Genomic DNA, 20,879 nt, shown 5'->3' with positions numbered 1-20,879 from the left:
TATATGTATATATATACATACATACATACGGGCAATTTATACTCTCCGGTTTTGTTTCAAAGTTTTCTTACAAAGCTCGGAAGACTTATTTATGGCTGACATGGGGCTCAATCCCAGGACCCTGCTCAGTGGGGAATCTACTTCTCTCTCTTCTTCTGCCCCTCCCCTCCAGCTCATGCACACACACATGCACTTTCTCGCAAATAAATAAAATCTTTAAAAATAATTTTAAAAATAAACGTTTTTAAAAGTCACCAAAGAAATGGAATCCTGAGAGCCCAACTATATACAAAGGAGAATCCCCATCAGTGCATTCACATTGCATTCCCATATTGATGGTATTCATTAAATGTGAAAAGGTGTGAATAATCATCATTGTGTATGTTTGTAGGTCCCGAGATGTGGCTGTGGTTAAAGTGACTATGAATTTTGAACCCAATAAAGTGAATATCCAAAAGAAAAACTGCCGCGTGGAAGGAAAGGAAACAGTATGCATAAATGCTACAATGTGTTTTTATGTGAAATTAAAGTCCAAAGAAGACACAATTTACATAGCTGGTAAGTGTCATATGTATACCAAGTACTTCGGGGCAGGAAGACAATACATATGAGGAAACTCAGGAAGATACTGTATTTTCCCCCTTGATAGGGATCTGCATCTCACATTTGCCCCTGTGTACATGTTGAACCTTGAAAAAAATCTACTAAAGAAAGAATATGTTATGGAACCCAATAAACTCTGGAGCAGAAACTGTAATGCTTATATGCAATGGCTCTCCCATTTACCACAAACAACCAGGTGCTAAAAACAACAACAATAATAATAATACAATTAGGAAGTAGAATTTGAAAATTGGGCTCCAAAAGAGCCCAGTTTTCCTTCCCATAGGTCTTCACAAACCCTCTCTTGCTTCTCCTACCCTATTTGGTAAGACTGGTATCGCAAAGGACCTGAATGTTTTGCCACCCCTACTTCCTGAGATCTCTTTGCTCAACTCAGAAGGTAACCCTGGTTTTTGAGATTCGGACATGTCCCATGTGTATGCTCTCAGGCACAGTCTGAGTATCTCCTCCTACCTACATGTACACTATCTAAGGTGGTTTTTTAATGATATTGAAATATGTTGGAGTCAAAACTGTGGAGGCCATTGGCTGCAAAAGAGTAGTTTACTCTATAAAACAAACGTAAGTAGAATATGAAAAATCATTAATCCTTAAAATCTATTTTTCTTAGTTTTCTCTACGCATGCATACTTATGCTCTGCAATAGCCCTCTGACTAGAAGATGAATTAGGTATAGAAATGTAAAATGAGCTACATTTTCATATACAGCATTATTTCAGTCTCATTTAATTTTTATAAAGTAACTAAGTGATAAAACTAAGTAGGATTGGGGATCCCTGCATGGCTCAGCAGTTTGGAGCCTGCCTTTGGCCCAGGGCGCGATCCTGCGGTCCCGGGATCGAGTCCCGCATCGGGCTCCCGGCGTGGAGCCTGCTTCTCCCTCTGCCTGTGTCTCTGCCTCTCTCTCTATGTCTATCATAAATAAATTAAAAAAATCTAAAAAAATTTTTTAAAAAACTAAGGATTGTTGCCTTTTTAGAGAGTGTAAGGTTTAACTTGTTTTTTTTTTTTATTTTGGTATGCCTATTTTATTAAATTCATTTGTTAAGCTTATTTTATTATGTGTTTGAACAGTCTGTAGTGACTTTTTCATAAAATAGGTAAAAATACATTCATGTATATTTTTGTGTCTATTGAAATATAATCAATATTCTAAATAGGACTTCAGCATTACTAAACTAAAAAATATAATTTAAGTGAAAACCCAATAAATACATGCATGGTCAGAAAATTCATTTACATGTAGGTGTACATGCATATGAGTGTGTGGGTGTGCATATGTACATATACATTATAAGTGTGATTAAACATTAAAGGCATAGTGAACTCAGAAAGTGATTCTGAGACTGTCTTTATGGCTATCCTACAGGTTATCATAAAGGTTATCTTTATGACTAGGACTACCATTGTACTACAGTAGTGTGGATAGCTGAGTAATAGAAACTTTTATTGACTGATTGCTCAAGAGCTTTTTCTATAATGCTAATTTGATGAACTAGACCATATGAAAATTAGTGCAAGTAAATATTTCTGTCATTTTATTTCCAGATATGCAGTACCGTGTCACACTAGATTCACTAAGACAGATATCACGAAGCTTTTTCTCTGGAACTCAAGAAAGAAAGATTCAAAGAAACATCACAGTTGAAGAATCAGAATGCACTAAGCTTTCCTTCTACATGTTGGCAAGTAAATCATATATGTTATAACTGCTTTATTCCAAATCAAGAATAAAGCATAGATGTCTTATTTCAAGTCAATCTTATGATTTTATTTCAAAATGCACATCACAAAGCAAACTTCATCTTATTTGGTCACTTTTATCAGAAAATCACAGGCCTGATCTTCTAATTTCCAAATGCATTTCATAAAACTATCTTTCATCTTCCCTGTGTGTTATCAGTCATCCGTATATTATGGAATAGTAGAAAACACAGTATACTAGTTTATAAGATACCTTCTGCCTTCATTCATTCATTCAGTTTTTATAGTCATTCACTTATTCTTTTAAATTGAAAACATCATTTAACTTTTGTGGGCCTTATCTGTCAAATGTGGATAAGTGGTTACATGCCCTGAGGGAAAATTGTTGGCCCATGTGATTTCTGGGGTCCCTTCTTGTCCACTGTACTATATGTATTTCACTCTTTAAATTGAAGGGGAAGAAATCAAGTATTTTCTATCATCCATAAGCTTTGTGCTTATATAACTTGTATAAAATTTGAAAGGGCATGAAACCATATGTGCCAGATGTGCCACTGCCTCCAACCTGCTAGAAATAACTATAGTGTATATTCGTCCAAAATGTAGACTCTAGCTATGTGTAGGCACTTGGTATTAAAAGGAATTAACTAGTTTCAAAATTTCCAAATTTTTTTTGGATTTTAATAGATACATTAACATTTGTTCTGGAGTCAGCCAGGATGGAATTTGTCTCAAAACTTCCCTACATTCCAAGTGATTTTAACCAAGTTGTTTAGTCTCTTAGAGGCTGAATTTTTCATCTGTAAAATAATGACTATAATAGTTACTCATCTTGGAGGACTGTTGAAATACTTCTCAATAATGTGTGTAAAGCTCATAATTCTGGACATGCCATAAGGGGTGGCTGTTACTGGTGATAGTATGAAACAACATTGATTACATTCATATCACGTATCATTTTGCATTATAAAATTCTTGCAACTCAAGGCATATATTATACTAATGAAATCTAACTCAATTTAAAGAAAGTTTGCTTTTTTGAAATTGGGAGACTTTTATAGAAGTATTACATGGCAGTGGTTGGCTCAACGTCTCAAGAGAAAAGATATTGTTATACAAGCAGCCCAGAGTAGAATATCCTGACATGGCAAAGTATGGCACATCCTATTACTCCAGCAGGGCCCCGGAGAAACTGGAGGTGAATCAACTGATCATACTCTGAAGCCTCTGCATTCCAGCAGTGTCCCTTATCAAGGCAGAAGGCAGTCTCTCTCCAGTGAAGCAAAAGCCTGATGATCATATGTCAGATCAGGTGCACAAGAATGTTCCAGTAAGCCTGAACCACAGAGGCAGATGGAAGCCATAACAAGGTCAGAACATCCAGGAAATATAATACCAATGATAAAATATGTTATGTTTCAACCTGTAGGACAAGCATGACTTTCGGGACTCTGTAAGGATAACTTTGGATTTTAACCTTACCGATCCAGAAAATGGGCCTGTTCTTGATGATTCTCTACCAAATTCAGTACATGAATATGTAAGTCAGATTTTTTTTTAATTCAGATAACCTGTATGTGAACATATTAGGAGAAAATAAAGCCCTGAAACACATACACACAAACACACACACACACACACACACACACACACACACACAACCTTAAATCAATTTTTTTTAAAAAACAATGAAATTCTAGAGTTTTCTCAACTCTTCTATTTCCTATTATTGGAGTGAACTCTTCAATTTCCTATTGTTGGAGGGAACATATAAATAACAACTGTTTTTATGTCTCCTAAATTTAGGACCAATTGAAAGAAAGACATGGGTTGGCCTACTGGAACTCCCTTTTATTACTAATGAACACTGAGTTTCCAGGGCACAGCTTAGACATATTGAGTGTATCCTACTGAACAAGACTTAGACCACAGATAACCAAGTATGTCATCAGCAGTGCTCATCAGGTCATTTTCAGGGGGGCCTACATCATAAAACTTGCAGAATAGAGATATAGATCTTCCCATGGGCACACTGCTGCCCTAAGAGCAGAAGAGGTGGGAAGGGACTGATCCTCCTTCCAAATTCACAAAGTTCAATGTCCCACCCCTGAGAAAGAGTGAGCAAGTAGAATGATGGAGTGGAGGAATTGTTAGAGATGGGCAATTAGTTTTCCCCATACACATATCCTTCACTCTGTCTTTCTTCCTTTCAAGTATATTTATTGGGTGTCTTAAACATACAGGCTTCATGGTTTATGGTCTAACCTAGGAAACAGATATTAGGTAGGAATTAAAGCGTGTACCCTGGAGGAGAACTTAATTGTTTTATGGGAACTTCTGCCTAGGTAGAGAGTCAGGGGGCATTCCCCTGAAATTGTTACATTTAAGTATTCTCAGGAGTGGAGGGAGCAATGTTTCATGCACAGGGAATATGTGCAAAGGTTATGAGGCATTAAGGGACTAAATTAAACTCTCTAATGTGGCTGACACTGAAGAGGAAGGTGGAAAGGTGATGTGGGATGAGGCAGAGGCACAGGCAGGAACCAGATCATTCCAGCCTTTGTGCAATGGAATGCTATTGATGGCCTTAATTGGTTCAGTGATAGTGGTTTATATTTTCTAAGGATTACTCTGGCTGCAATGTGGAGAATAATTAGAGGAACAATGATTGGAACAAGAGTGGGTGCAGGAGATCACTTACAAAGCTATTGCATTAGTTCAGGGAGGAAATGAGGATGGCTAGACTAGAAGTGATGGTGAAAATGGAGAGGCAAGAAGATAGTTGAGAGATTCTTAGAAAAGAAGTAGAATAGACAGCTCTTAATGAAGGTTTAGATAAGGGAGTAGGACTTCATGAGAAGAGAAATCAAAGAAAACTCCTAGTTATGTGGCTTCACCACTTTCTACCTTCTGAGCTCTAATACATTGCTAAGTATTTGATTCTTTTCAAAAGAAAATCTCATAATTGGAGTTGAGCGTTAAAGTGTTCTCTCATAGATTTTGAACTTAGAGTACTTAGCTTGATTTTTTTGAAACTGTTCTACTCTGGCACACTAAAGCCAGTGAAAAACATCTGTGAAAATTGTGCATTCTTTAAAAGGCTGGAAGAATTTATATCCAGAAGTTTATTATTTTCCCTATAAATTACAGGAATAAATCTAAAATTCCTTAAGATTTCTGCAGTGGAATCTGTTCTCTTTATGAGTTGCTTAACTTAGTTTGGCAATATGTCATTTCACAAAGCAGGTTAATAAGTAATTTTCAATCACGTTTAACTAAATTTTGAAAAAATGTTTTCCTATGCCCATTTCAGATTCCCTTTGCCAAAGATTGTGGAAACAAGGAAAAATGTATCTCGGACCTCGCCCTGAAAGTATCCACCACAGAAAAAGGCCTGCTTATTGTCAGGTCCCATAACGATAAGTTCAATGTTAGTCTCACAGTCAAAAACAAAAAGGACAGCGCCTATAACACCAGAACCATAGTGCACTACTCTCCAAACCTAATTTTTTCAGGAATTGAGGTAAATTTTTAGTTTTATATTTATTAATTCTAGTAGTAATCATTTCTTGAGTCTCCTTTTCCTGCTACTCAACTAATTGTTTTTATTGGGTTTAGAACAATAGAGAACATTTTGTACAAATTATTAGTATTCACTAATGGTGAAAGTACCAAACTTTTTAAAAAGGTTCTGTTTTGATGAATGTCTTTAGGGATTTGTGACTTTTCTTAGATTTAGTATGAGGAAAGAATCACCGATGTATCAAAATCATATGTTTCATAGAAGCATTACACAGCTGAAATTGAGACAAAATCAAAGAAAAATTAAAACATAAAGTCAAGACAGTGGAACAGAGGTGCAGAGAGAGTATTGCATGTATGGAACAAAAAAATATGTTTACATAAAGAAACATTAAGATATCATTTCTCATTTTCTATGTAAAACCCTTACATTGGCCAGAGAGGTATTAAATTACAAAGTCTCATTGTCATAACAGAATTCTTTTTTATTTTGGCAATAACATATAGTTGCATAAGATGCTGTATCAGGAATAATTAGTAATTCCAAATTTGAACGTTGCTTTTAATTCTGGTCTCTGAATGAATCTGCTTTATTTACAATTCTATCTATAAGTACCTGAATTAATAATATGTATGATTCATATTTAAAACAATACCCTTATTAATATAATATTAAAACTCTATTGTCTAGTTTTCTAGTTTCTGTAAATTCATACTTTCAGTGACATTTCTCTCTATTTATTAGGATATTTCTTAAGGACATGACTAACAGAGGCTTAAAAGAAATGTCCTCCATTACTACCACGTATTTTAGATCCAGTAAAGAATGTTCATTATAAATCTAAATGTGCAAAGTGATGCTGGAAAAATATTATCACTGAATTTTTCTCTGGAAAGGGAACTATATTAAAAATCATTGCCGGGATGCCTGGGTGGCTCAGTTGAGCATCTGCCTTTGGCTCAGGGCGTGATCCTAGAGTCCCAGGATCGAGTCCCACATCGAGCTCCCCACATGAAGCCTGCTTCTCCCTCTGCCTATGTCTCTGCCTGTGTGTGTGTGTGTGTGTGTGTCTCATGAATAAATAAATAAAATCTTAAAAAAAAAAGTATTGCCAGTGTCCTCTTCAACTAAGTTCATGGCCTTGGTAGAGAGGCAGAACTATAAAAATCAACAGTGCATCTCCTCTATTTCTATTAACAATTGAAACAGTAATAATAATGACGTCTTTTCCGGAGTCATATGATGTTCCAGGCTCTGTTCTAAGCATTCCACTTACTCAATTCTCATTAAGGAAATAGATGTTATTGTACTATAGAGATTCTAAGCTAAACCCTTTCTGTCACATTTTAACCTTTCTGTAACTGCATTTTACAACTGATATGTTTACTTAACTGGCAGCATTTTCCCCCTCTTATTGGTACACAAAATAATGGAGAGTCTCAGATTCAGTGGCATTTTCAATTTGATGAAATAAAGTATGACTAGCCTCACTTGGCAGAAAATCAGGCTCAGAGAAGTGAGGAGTCTTGACAAGAAGATAGCTAAGAGTGACGGAGTCAGAATTTAACTCCTGGTGGCCTCATCAGAACTCATGCTCTTACCACCAGGCTAAACTCTTCTCATGGCAACCACTCACTATGGGCTTCCATGTGGCAGTCTAGTATGTGTGGATTATTTCATCCAGCCACCTAATCAGTTTATGATTAACGGCACATTGCTGTTAGAACATCCATTGTACAGTGTTCCACTAGACAAGATATGTGATGTGCTCTGTCCTTCAGTCTCCCTTAAGGAATGTTTTTGTATTTTCCATAGAGGGTCAGACAGGTAATCCCAGAATGCTATGACTCCCCCAACTAAGTTGAGAGACAAATCTTAGCAAGGCAGAGTCCAAGACATGGCTGGAAAAACTCTGGAAAACCAAGCTCAAGCATTTCACCTGTGTGTCTGCTCTAATTCTGTTTACTTTTTCTTCAAAGGCTATCCAAAAAGACAGTTGTGAATCCAATCATAATCTCACATGTAAAGTTGGATATCCTTTCCTGAGAAGAGGAGAAGAGGTAAGATTATAAAACATCCATGTGGCAATTGGGTATGAAAAATTCTATGCTCAAAGTTAAATGTATAAATCCTTCTAATGGTATTTTAGGGTGATGTAGATGAAGAAGGTTGATTTCAAAATTTTGAGATACTGGAATCAAAAGCCGATTATTGCAGGAGTCAAACTAAAATGCTGAGACAAAAAAAAATAAAAAAAATAAAATGCTGAGACAAAATTAAAAATCTATACTTGATAATTTATCTGATTGTAGTAGGCTTTTCTGGCCTGTAGAGAAAACAAATCTTCCAAGCAGATTGGTTTAGAACTTTGTATAGAAACTCTTTTTTCACTTCTCCTAAAATAATATCCTTATTGAGATATAATTCACATACCATAAGATTCACTTATTTAAACTGTACAATTCAGTGGGTTTTTGTATATTCACCAAATAGTGGATTGTACAGTCATCACCACAATCAATCTTAGAACATTTTAACATGCCCAAAAGAAACTCAGCCCACATTACCAGTTACTTGTCTTTTTTCCCCTCTAGTCCCTCCCCAGCCTCAGGCAACCAATAATCTACTTTCTTTCTTTAAGAATCTACTTATTCTGGACATTTCATATAAATAGAGTCATATAATCTGTGGTCTTTTTGTAACAAGCTTTTTTCATTTAGCATAATGTTTTTTTAAAGGTCATCCATGTATCAGTAGTTCCCTTTTATCTCCAAATAAAATTCCATTTTGTGGATGTATCATATTTTATTTATTCACCTATCAGGTGACGGGCATTTGTGTTGTTTCCACTTTTTGGCTACTATGAATAATACTATGAATATCTGTGTACAGGTTTTGGTGTGGGCATATTTTCCATTCTCTTGTGGTGGAATTCCTGGGTTATATAACTACGTATAACATTTTGGGAAGCTGTAAAACTTCCTTCCAAAGTGACTGCACCATTTTTCATTCTTACCAGTCTTTCTTCACATTGTTACTGTCTTTTTTATTATAGCCATCCTTGTGGGTGTGAAATAATATCTCATTGTGATATTGATTTGCATTTCCTTAATGGCTAATGATTTGCATAATCTTTTCATGTGCCTACTGACCATGTGTATATCTTCTTTTCAGATCCTTTACCTATTTTTTAATTGGGATGTCTTTTTTTATTATTGAATTGTGAGAGCCCTTCATATATTCTGCTTTCAAGTCACTTATTATATATGATTTGCAAATATTCCCATTCCATCTTTTCACTTTCTTGATGATGTCCTTTGAAACACAAAAGTGCTTACTTTGATGAAGTTCATTTAATCTATTTATTCTTTTTCATTCATGCTTTACCAACCCAAGGTCACAAGATTCACTTCTATATTTCCTTCCAAGAGCTGGATAGTTTTAGCTATTACATTTGGGTTTATAATCCATTTTGATGAACTTTTGTGTATTGTGTAAGAAGAAAGGGTCCAACTTCGTTCTTTCTGTGTGGATATCCAGCTGCCCTACACCATCTGTCGAAAAGGTTATTCATTCCCCTATTGAATTGTCTTGGTACTTTTTTTTGAAAGTCAGTTGAGCATAAACATATGGGTTTTTTCTTGACTGTTAATTGTAATCCATTGATGTATATGTCTATCTTTATGTCAGCACACACTTTTGATTATTGTAGCTTTTTTGAAAGTTTTGCAATCTGAAAATATAAGTCTTTCAACTGTGTTCTCTTTTTCAAGATCGTTTGCTCCTTGGGTCCTCTATATCTTTATTTGTATTTTAGGGTCAGCTTGTCATTTTCTACAAAAACAAAACAAAACAAAAAAAGAAACACTGGGAGTTTGATAGGGATCACGTTGAATCTGCAGATCAATCTGGGGAGTATTACCACCTTAAAGATATTAAGTCTTTGATCTGTGACCGTGGGGTGTCTTTTTATTTATTTAGATTTTCTTTAATTATTTTCAAAAATGTTTTGTGTTTTTCAGAATACAGTTTTTACACTTTCTTTGTTAAGTGTATTCCTATGTATTCATTTTTTAATGCTTTTTTATTTTTATTTAATTTTTTGAAAGAGAGAGAGCACACTTATGTGCACAAACTCATGGGGGAAGGGGCAGATGGAGAGGGAGAGAGAGAGAGAGAGAATCTTGGGCAGGTTCCACATTCAGTGCAGAGCCAAACTTGGGACTCAATCCCATAACCCTGAGATCATGACCTGAGCTGAAATCAAGAGTCTGATGCTTAACTGACTGTGCCACTCAGGAGCCCCTTTTAATGCTATTTAGATGAAACTCTTAAATTTATCTTCAGATTGTTTATTGCTAGTGTATAGAAATACAAATGATGTTTTAATATTGATCTTTTTCCTGAAATCTTGCTGAAATTATTTATTAATTCTAATAGTTCTTTAGAGGATTCCTTAGGATATTCTATATATAAGATCATGTCATCTGCAAATAGATGCATCCTTCCCAAGGCAATGCCTTTTATTTCTTTTTCTTGCCCAAATGCCCTCGCTAGAACCTACAGTAGTAGCTGAACAGAAGTGAGGGAGTGCTTTCATGTATTCTTAAAAACAGTATTTGTCTCCATGAAAAACAAAGAATAGCTATCTCATTTAATGATAAACAACATATTTGCCTATATTTTCATTGAAGGTTGCTTTTCAGTATGAATATTTGCTCCTCTATTCATATTGAGTTAATGAGAGAAATATTTAGTCAATCAAAGTGAGATAAGAAGATACTTTATTTACTTACTTGATTTAGTCTTTTTAAAAAGATAGAAATACTATCCCAAATATTTATTTCAACTTCTTTACATTATGATATTTTGTGATATAAGATTTCAAAATAGATCTTTGTCATCTTAATCCCACATCCTAAAAAGTTGATAAACACTGGGTTGGATATCTGGAAATGGCAGAGTCACATATCTATAATGAAGTCTTCTGGCTCCTCATTTTGCAAATGAGAATTCAGGAAGGCCTTTTCCCTTAATACATGTGGCATGACTACTAGTGACTGAAGAAACTATGAATGACAATAATTATCACTCGATTGAATAAACAATTTTAGCTATGAAACTAACTAGATATACCAATCTACTTTTGGAACCTCATTATTAAGCCCATTTCTTGATTATCTCAAATGAAATTTATTGTAAGATTGCATTTCTTCCTTAATTATCTATAAAACACATAATATTTGAAAAAAAAACCCCATAATTCCTCTATTTTGACATGGAAATAGTGAATGTCAACTCAAGTCTACACCTTCCTCTGACTACTTTAATTAACCATGGAATTATCTTCACTTCATAAAGAATAATGATACAGTCCGTGTTACATTTCAGCCATGTAGAGATATTAAGTCCAATCTTAATTATTTTTAACACTTTTTTTCTTTCTTTTGCAATTCCTTGCTGCTTAGGGTAAAGGCTTAAATCAAAGCATCTCACACCATCAATAGAGAGATGGGAAGATAATTTACTAGGGATTTTTGCATGTGCTTTACACTTAGAATATATTTTGACTTCAAGATCTAGATTCATAGCATTTCAGGATCAGGTCAGTATGGAATAGGCACCTTCTTCAGTCCCACTCTCTGCTAGATACTCTCTGCTAGTATCTTCCCAAGGTCTGAAAGCTCACCAGAAAAGCCAAGACTTATATATCCAGGCCAGACAGGAAACAAGGCGCCTACTGAGACTGGCAACTTGACCTTTGTAAACTATTGTAGTTCAAACCCACCCAGTAAATATCCTATTAGAATTATGATTACTATTTCAAACCAAGAAAGACGCTACAGATCAGCAGATTCTTAAGAAAAAATGTGTTTTTTTTAATGTAACTCAAAAATATATGTGGGAAAAGAAAATACAAAAGAAAATTCCACATATAATATGGTATAACCTTGCAAATGTCATGACACCTGAATTCTAGTCATCCCTTCTGTGAATGGGCCTAAATTCATTAAAAGAACTTTAAATATCAAATTCTGTCTTGTCTGGCACATAATTCCAAAGGTAAAATGTTAGGTAGTTTCTATTAATTGTGCATTTTGAGCCATCTATGTAGCTGGCCAAATTCTAAAACACCCTAGTTAGCACAAACTAGGTTTAGTTCCCAGAATAGGAAATACAACTTTCCAAAGATTATCATGAGTCTTGGGCTAGGACTATGCTGAGGACCTATTTCTTCAAATAAGTAGTCCAGTTTCTGGCCTACCTATTGGTGTTTATGAAGATTTCTGGATTATATAGTTTATCTGCTCAGGCATAGTTTTTAAAAATAAGTTACGTGTATCAGAGTGTTAGTATAACAAAAACATTTTCCAGGTTTTCTTAGGTATTATTTTAACTTTGCAATTTGTAAACAAAACTTACTGCATTATTATTAATATTATTATTATTATTACTCTTTATTATAAATAAGCTTTTTATTTTTTTATTTTGTTTTTATTCCTGAAAGGCCAAAAACTTTCTTATACTATCAAATTAATGGAACTAAGTAGGTTTTCCCATATTTTATAATGAACATGTATAGATGGTTACTGATACTTGAAGTTTACATATAAAAGAGGCTTTAAGTATGATCATTTCATAATTACATTGTTTATTATTGTGATATGTAGACTATGGTAATATAATACATAGGATGTACCTTCATGGTAATAGTTGATATAATACAAATTATTCTTATTAATATAATTTGAATAAAGTTTTGAAACTCAATATTAATATGCAAAAAATATTACATAGTCACATTTAAAAGTACACGTATATTACATCTTATTCTGTTTTTGAGATGTGATTAGGTTTTATTTTGTAAGGCAATATTTCTTAAATAACTTTGCAATTTCAGTCTAGGCAATATCATTAAAATAATTAAGCATTTTGATCAAAGTAAACATTCTACTTCTTTATCTGTTACTAAACTAAAAATATTTTTATTTCATAGGTTACTTTCAAAATATTATTTCAGTTTAATACATCTTATCTCATGGAAAATGTGGTCATTCATTTAAGTGCAACAAGGTCGGTTGATATGTATGCATGAGTGTATGTGTATGTAAGTGATTAAGTATATCATTTCATGTATTTAGAATATTTTGCTTTATAGACTCACTGGAATTTCTTACAGCTTTTATGAATCAGTAAAAGTAAAAGGCAATGAACCCCTTTACACCACAAAAACATCCTTATGAATAACTAAAACTAAGGAAATTTTTATTTAATAGAATTAAGGCACCTCCCAAGCAAGATTAAACCATTGGTTCTATGAGCTGTAAAGCATGTTGTAATCACACATCACTTATATCTGCCAAATTGCATTTACATTTACTTAAAATTTTACAGGATTGCTAATTTAACTTTTACTGGCTGCCCATCAAAGTCAACTGAATCATCAGATGAACTTAAAGTTTTATGATGCCCTTTTGTAGTTTAATACGTTTTATCCAAGTCAGTCAGAGCTTCTGAAAGATATAGAATACCCAGACTAAAAATAACAAAAGACTAATAAGGAAATTGAAATAGTGTCTTAACTTTCTTCTAAGTGTAATAATCCACTGGACAATAAACTCCTTGAGATATCTTTGTTGCCTTATCCCCCAGTAAATAACGTGGTGCCTTGCATCTAATAATCACTGAACAAATGTAGGATGAATGGACAAATGAGAAAATAAATTAATGGGTAAATGAATTCCGTATGCTCAATTTAATCCAGCTCAATAAATATTTATTTGACATCTACTACAGATGAGATATTACATTAGTCATTATAGGGAATATAAAAATTAATAAGGACATGAACTTCCTGGAGTAAACATTACAGTAGGGGGCTTAAGACTAATGTATAAATTATTATAACATAAGGTACAACAAGGAAAATTCATTAGAGGAATATAAACTATGTATGAGACTTAATAGAGGTTGAAATTATATCTACATGGCAATGAGCCCCCAAGAAAACTTTATCAAGGAGATTATAATTGACAAGGACCTTAAAGGTGTTAGAAATTCATAGAAAGGTTGAAAAATAGAATTAGATGGTGCATCCATAGCAAAATCTCAGTCATAAAAATATCTATAAAAGCAGGGTGCTGCTTTCACTATCCTCTAGCTCACACCAAACCACTTAGTACACTTGGGAACAGCAGAATCATTAAAAGGTCCTTATATCCCATTCTGTGAGACCAAATTGCTAAATGCTTGGTCACTTGGTGGAGAGGGTGTGTGATAAAAATAACGAAAGCTAGCACTCATTATTTCCTACATCTAGGCATAATGTTAAAAGCACTTTACATGTGTTATAATCATCATTTATTTAACACCTAATGATAAACCCCCATTTTATAGATGAAGAAACCAAGGCACAGAAAAATTAAATAACTTTCCCAAAGTATGTTAATGTTCTAGATCAATCCCATGCATGCTGGCCCCAGAGCCAGTGTTGGTAAGTGTTATATCCTTCACATGTGCTTTTTTTTAAACATATGGAAGTATGATATGCCAATGCATATATAAACATGTATGCACTTACATATCATTAAAATGACAATTTCAATCAAGGGAATAAATAAATGTTAACAAATAACATTAGCATGAAACAATAGCATGGAAACAAGAAGACCAGAAACTTAATATTGACTTTCTGCCACATAACCCCAGTCACATCTTTTTGGTCCTCATCCATGAGGAATAAATAAGAATCACTACCTGATTTGTGTTAAAAACACAAATTCCTGGGTGCTAACTCAAATCTACTAAATCTGTATTTCAAGGATAGAAAGCCAGTAATCTCTGTATTTAACAATTGGCCCAAGGTTACTTATCCATAATCCTCATAGAAGTTTGAGAAACCTTGGACGAAATTACTGTGATTTTCAACCCTAACTGCAATTCAGAATCAATTTGGGAAATTTAATAATATCTATCTCTGACCTCCCTCCTCATCCTGATTTAAAAACAAAAACAAAAAAACAAAAAAAAACACAAAAATAAGAATTCTACTCTTTTATGCTTTCATTTAATTGCTCAGATAAGCTTCTCTTTCAAATGCTCAGAAATGTTTCTAAATAATCAATGGTTTCATGATTTGTCTGAACATGCTGTGTATTTTCTAGTGACAGTGAAGAACCTCCTGAAGCCCTTTCTGATAATGAAGTAAACATTTCTATCCCAGTAAAATATGAAGTTGGACTTCAGTTTTACAGGTAGGAGGAAACTGCATTTTTATGTTGACGCCTTTTTACAAACCCAGTGGTTCTCAAAGTGTTGTCACTGGCCAAGGGCGCCAGAAGCACCTAGGAACTTAGGCAAATTCTTGGCCCCACTCCAATCTACTGAATCAGGAACTCTGAGGCCCAGAAATTGGCCTGCAAGTTAAATAAGCCCTGTGAGTAATTTTCATGCACTCTAAAGTCTGAGACTGAGCATGCTAAATAATCTTAAAAGTGAGGTGCTGATTATCCTGGATTGCATTAGCAGTCCAGCCTAAACTCATAAATGCAAGCTGCAGACCTAGAAAGAATACTTTACAAATGGCAGTGTTCTTAGAGGTCACCAGCATATTTCTCAGCCATTATTTCTCATTGATGAGGGTTGTTTATTTCTTGCATTATTCATAAACTGTCCTTTCCCCTAAGAACTTATGATCTATCCAAACACAAATCATATTGGCAATGTTATCCACTATAAATTTCCTTGCTTAAGCAAGACTCCAAGCTTTTGCTAAAAAAAAAAAAAAAATGTGCAATGTATACAAAAAGCATAAGAATCAGAGGCAAGTTTATTCTAAAAATCTTATTGTTTTATTAATTTATTTCCTATGGCACTTTGTTTTTTCTGATAACTAACAAACAACAAAAAATGAGAGGATTATAGGGTATATACAGATATAGAGTATATCTGTACAGATATCTATACAGATTCTGTGTATATTACTTAGCCTCCAAATTCTATTCACTGTTTTCTATCTCTATCTTGCCATTATCCACTTCTCTTGGTACAATGGCTTTTTCCAAGAACTTTTCATTTTATTAAAATCAAATTTTGGCAAACATCTATATATTTTTATTATACTTCATTTCACCAAGTTCATCCAATGAACATGGAGAAGTTGTATGTGAAAGCTTGAATTTTTAAGTTTAGCAGTAAATATAGGCCTTTAATATGAAAAGGTTAGCAATTTTTTAAAAATCTATTTGAAATTCAGCACTTCTAAAAATACCGAGTTTAAGCTTCATTATTCACAAAATATAAATGACATTGGTGAATTAATGGGAAATTTTCACTTGGTTATAACGAAACTTTTATTTTAAAATCTATGTATTAAAAAAAAATAAAATAAAAAAATAAAATAAAATCTATGTATTTTGGCATTTTAAGGCTAAATAAGCATCAGTGACTTATTGAGCTAAATTATATAATCTTTCTCACCCTCTTCAAAGATTTAATTGTAAATCTCAGGGTAAAAGAATTTTCCTCTGTTTTGAAATCTCTACATGTACTTTTTGTGGAATTACCTGGTATAAAGAAAGAAAAAGGGATCCCTGGGTGGCGCAGTGGTTTAGCGCCTGTCTTTGGCCCAGGGCGTGATCCTGGAGACCCGGGATCGAATCCCACATCGGGCTCCCAGTGCATGGAGCCTGCTTCTCCCTCTGCCTGTGTCTCTGCCTCTCTCTCTCTCTGTGACTATCATAAATAAAAAAGAAAAAAAATTTAAAAAAAAGAAACTGACTTTAAAAAAAGAAAAAAGAAAGAAAAGGAGTAAAGTCAAATAAAAGTTAAACTTTGTTATGGTTTGTTTTTCTTGTTCCAATTAATTCTAAGCTCTGCAAGTGAATACCATATTTCAATTGCGGCCAATGAGACTGTCCCTGAAGTTATTAATTCTACTGAGGACATTGGAGATGAAATTAATATCTTCTACTTGGTAAGAAACTAACTGTAAATTAGTATTGTCAAGGAGTAGTAATTTATAAGTTTATAAATTAAAGTATTAAGAGATACTTAGGAACATGTTGATTCAATAGTTAATCCTATGTTCCAGAATTTTTTTATAATTTCATTATTTTGAAGTAATTTTATTTAAAGAATTATTGACAATTATACTTGAAACAATATTGAAAACCTAAGTCTCTAATTCCCTCCTAAGACATGCTTAGAATGAATCCCTAGAAAAAATAAACCTGTAAAACCAAAGAAGCACTGCCTATAAGCCTATAGACTTTATTTACATTATTTTTTCAGTATGAATGAGAAAAGCACTTTTAAAAAATAATTATGACTCTTTCAGAAACTAATAACTTCAAATGCCTTGCTAATATTTTCCTTTACTCAGCAATATGTATCTCATATATTTACTCAGATATTTACTCAGGTATTTACTCATATTTACTCAGAAATATGTATCTCATTCTACTCATTGCTACCTTCCATATATATCATACTATAACTTATGTTCCTCCTACCTCATCCTTAAGTGATGTTTCCTATTACAACATCTAGTTTTCTCTTTGAATTCCTCATAATGAACTTTTCCTAACCATATAGCAAACAATTATGGAGTTGAACCAGACTTTCATTTTAGGTAATGCCTATTTACAGACACAGACTTGGGTTAATATTATTCAAGTAAATGAGGGTCCGATTCAAATGATGGGCTTAAATGTATATTCAGAAGTATGAAATAATGCAACATTATTATAGGTGAAAATAGTCTCAATCTCTTTGGGAATTGCCAACAGTGGAAAAAGAAGTTCTCTTACAAAGTGAAATAAATGTATGCTCTCAAGATTCATTCCATTGTTTTTATTTGTGCTCCTTGCTAAAATTTCTATGACAAGCATGAATGCCAATCACTTCATTACTGAGATAAATTTTTGAAATTTAGGCTGTCAAGTTCTTCTGCCTCCATTTGCTTTTCCCAGATTAAAGAATTCAGCAAAACACAAGGAGGGAGGGAGGGGAGGGAGGGGAGGGAGGGAGGAGGGAGGAGGGAGGAGGAAGGAAAGGAAGGAAGGAAGGAAGGAAGGAAGGAAGGAAGGAAGGAAGGAATTAATTTTAAATATTATAAATCTTCATATGTTGTTACTAAGGTCCAAACTTGAAACAGGTACTCTCAAACTATTATAAATAATGTTAATATAAATAATACTCTTAAAAATATCCCTGACCATAACCTTTTGTATCTTATTATTTTGCTGGGATAAAATCTGAAATTGGAGTAATGAAATTGAAAAACCATGTGAACATTTTCTTAGGTGAGACTCATTGAATGAATTTACTGCTAGAAATGTACCATGGAAAATTATAGGTAATACAAAGATTTATTCTCAGAGATATTCTATTTTTTTAGTTAGTTAGTTAATTAATTAATTAATTTATTTATTTATTTATTTATTTATTTATTCATCTTTACAAGCCAACATGGGGCTCAAACTCACTACCCAAAAATCAAGAGTCATATGCTCTTCTGAATGAGCCAACCAGGCACCCCTAGCTTATACTGTTCAGTGTCATTTATAGTAGTTTAAAAATTGAAACCTAGGCACATTTGAAAAGTTAACCACATAAAATTGCTTAATAAATTATCAGATATTAATCAATGGAGAGACTGCTAAAGAGGGCACATTTTAGATTTAAAAAAAAACTTAATTCTGCTATTTACTAGCTCTGTGATCTTGGAAATTCTTTATTCTCATTCTAACCTTGTTTCCTTATAGGTTATATAGGTATATTAAGAGAATCTACCTTATTGGGCTGTTAACAGGATTAAAGGCAATAATACAAATAAGAAAATTAGCACAGTGTATAGAATATAGTAAGTGTTGAACATAAATAAATATTGATATTGTGGTTACTAGTAAGCCACTAATGAAAGTCATATTCTCAAAGAATTTCTCAGTTTATGGGGAAACACCATAGCAATACATTTTACAGGTGAGGTGCCAGATTTTGTATTTTATATGATGCAGATTTTATAAGATATGCAAACAGGTAAGTTGTATGCTAAAGTGTTACCAGTGTGGTAGAATTATAGAACACTTACTTCTTGTTTATTTTCAGTATTTTTCCAATGTTTCAGTAAAGAACCTTGTTTTTAATCAGAAAAAAATAAATGTTAATTAGAGATTGCATGATTTTTTACTATTTAGCAAGAAACATGAAATTAGACTGGGAGGCCGTGGCAGGCAAGTTTAAGGCATATTACAATAAGAAGTGGCAAGAGTCTAGGAGCATGATTAAGAGGCCAGGCACAGCTGGTCAGGAATTCCTAGAATTCCAAGATTAAAGGATGCATTTAGTTTTTGGCAACCACAGGGAATGCTTCAAATCTGTGTAACTCTCATTTCAGAAGACTCAGTTAGATCAGTTGGATTTTCTGGCATCTGTAGATTAAAGAGCTCCCTACTCACCTAAGAATTCAGCCCAGGGAGGGTGTGAAGGCCATGGCACCTGGCTGCTCCAATTCGATTGCACCTCTAATACCTGTGGAGACCTTTGAATGAATTCAGCTTCCTGCTGAATTTCATCCTGCCTAGGTTTCCTTCCCTATGAGATACACTCACCTCTAGTGGCATGATGTGATAGTAAGTGGGAATTGTAGTTTAGTGGATAAAAGCAGATGTGCATCAAGAGGAGAGTCAATGTGACTCTCATCCAATTAGATTATCAATCATTATTGACACAGTAGCCCTAGCTGGAGATAGGATAGTGAAGGGAAGAAGATAGATATCTGGTTTGCCTGTGCAGAGTGATAGAAGATCTCAGGTAACTGGGCTGAGAAATGATTTATGGGCCTAAGGGGTTATCACAAACTGGTTGAGGCAAACAAAATATGATCACCTCTTCTGAGTGAATCAAGTAAATGTCCTCCCTCCTTCCCAAGACTAGTATGTCCAAAAAGATATAAGCATAGTAAATTGACATAAAATTTTAATTCTGATATTCCTTAATCCCAGTCCTATTTTGGGAGTGGGAGGATGAAGGAACAATATACATTGTAGCTGATCCATATGGCCACTATTAAACATCCCTATTTTTTGCTTTTTTAATTGTGCCAGGTCTCTGTCCAGCACCATAAACTGTCTGCATTCACTTTCAGATTCAAAATATTATACAACTTAATTTACCTTTACCTTTTAAATTTTTTTCCTGTAGATTAGAAAGAGTGGACATTTTCCGATGCCAGAACTTAAGCTGTCAATTTCATTTCCCAACTTGACATCAGATGGTTATCCTGTGCTATACCCAAGTGGATGGTCATCTTCTAATGTAAGTCATGTGTGCCTTGGAATTACATCATTATTGCTATTTTTTTCAATTTGTATTTAAAGCCTTTTGTTCTGCATGCCGCTTGTGATAAAAGAGCTTTACCAAAGTGACCTGGAGAAGCATTTAGAAAATTTTAAATAATAACTTCCACTGGCTACTTGGTAGATGTGTTAGCTTCCTACAACTGCTATGGTAATAAATTATCCCAAGTGGGTGGCTAGAAACAACAGAATTTATTCTTTAACAGTCCTGGAGGCCAGAGTCTACAATCCGTGTCAACAATGCTCATTCCCTCTGTGAGGAGGCTCACAGGGACATCTGTTCCATGCCTCTCTCTTAGCTTCTGGTGGCTACTATCAGCCCTTGGCATGCCGTAGCTTCTGGCAACATAACTGTAGTCTCTGCCTCTGTCTTCACATGCCTGTCTTCCTTGTGTTTCTGTGTCTTTGCCCCTTTTTTTATAGCAAATTCATCAGTGAATTTGAGAGCCCATCCTAAGTCCAGGACAACCTCATCTGGAGATCCTTAATTACATCTGAATGACCCTGTTTCCTTTTACTTTATCTATATGTCTGAGAGGGAGAGAAAGAGAGAGCACAGGAGCAGGGCAGAGGGAGAGGCAGACTCCCCGCTGATCAGGGAGCCTGACTCAGGGCTTGATCCTAGAACCTGGAGATCATGACCTGAGCTGAAGGCAGACACTTAACTA

General features: G+C 34.2%; 1 protein-coding gene across 1 annotated transcript in view; it reads left to right on the top strand.

Moving 5' to 3' along the window:
* Positions 1 to 20,879, top strand: part of ITGA1 (integrin subunit alpha 1) — a 161,290-nt gene that overhangs the window by 123,739 nt on the left and 16,672 nt on the right. The window contains exons 16-24 of the mRNA XM_072756940.1: positions 392 to 558; positions 2,173 to 2,309; positions 3,758 to 3,868; positions 5,642 to 5,851; positions 7,831 to 7,911; positions 12,849 to 12,925; positions 15,016 to 15,105; positions 16,724 to 16,826; positions 20,057 to 20,170. Coding sequence (XP_072613041.1) covers positions 392 to 558; positions 2,173 to 2,309; positions 3,758 to 3,868; positions 5,642 to 5,851; positions 7,831 to 7,911; positions 12,849 to 12,925; positions 15,016 to 15,105; positions 16,724 to 16,826; positions 20,057 to 20,170 — 1,090 coding nt within the window. The remainder of the gene's footprint in view (positions 1 to 391; positions 559 to 2,172; positions 2,310 to 3,757; positions 3,869 to 5,641; positions 5,852 to 7,830; positions 7,912 to 12,848; positions 12,926 to 15,015; positions 15,106 to 16,723; positions 16,827 to 20,056; positions 20,171 to 20,879) is intronic.

Source organism: Vulpes vulpes, chromosome 4, assembly GCF_048418805.1.
Source record: "Vulpes vulpes isolate BD-2025 chromosome 4, VulVul3, whole genome shotgun sequence".
NCBI lineage: Eukaryota > Metazoa > Chordata > Mammalia > Carnivora > Canidae > Vulpes > Vulpes vulpes.
This window is presented reverse-complemented; position numbering and strand designations above follow the sequence as displayed.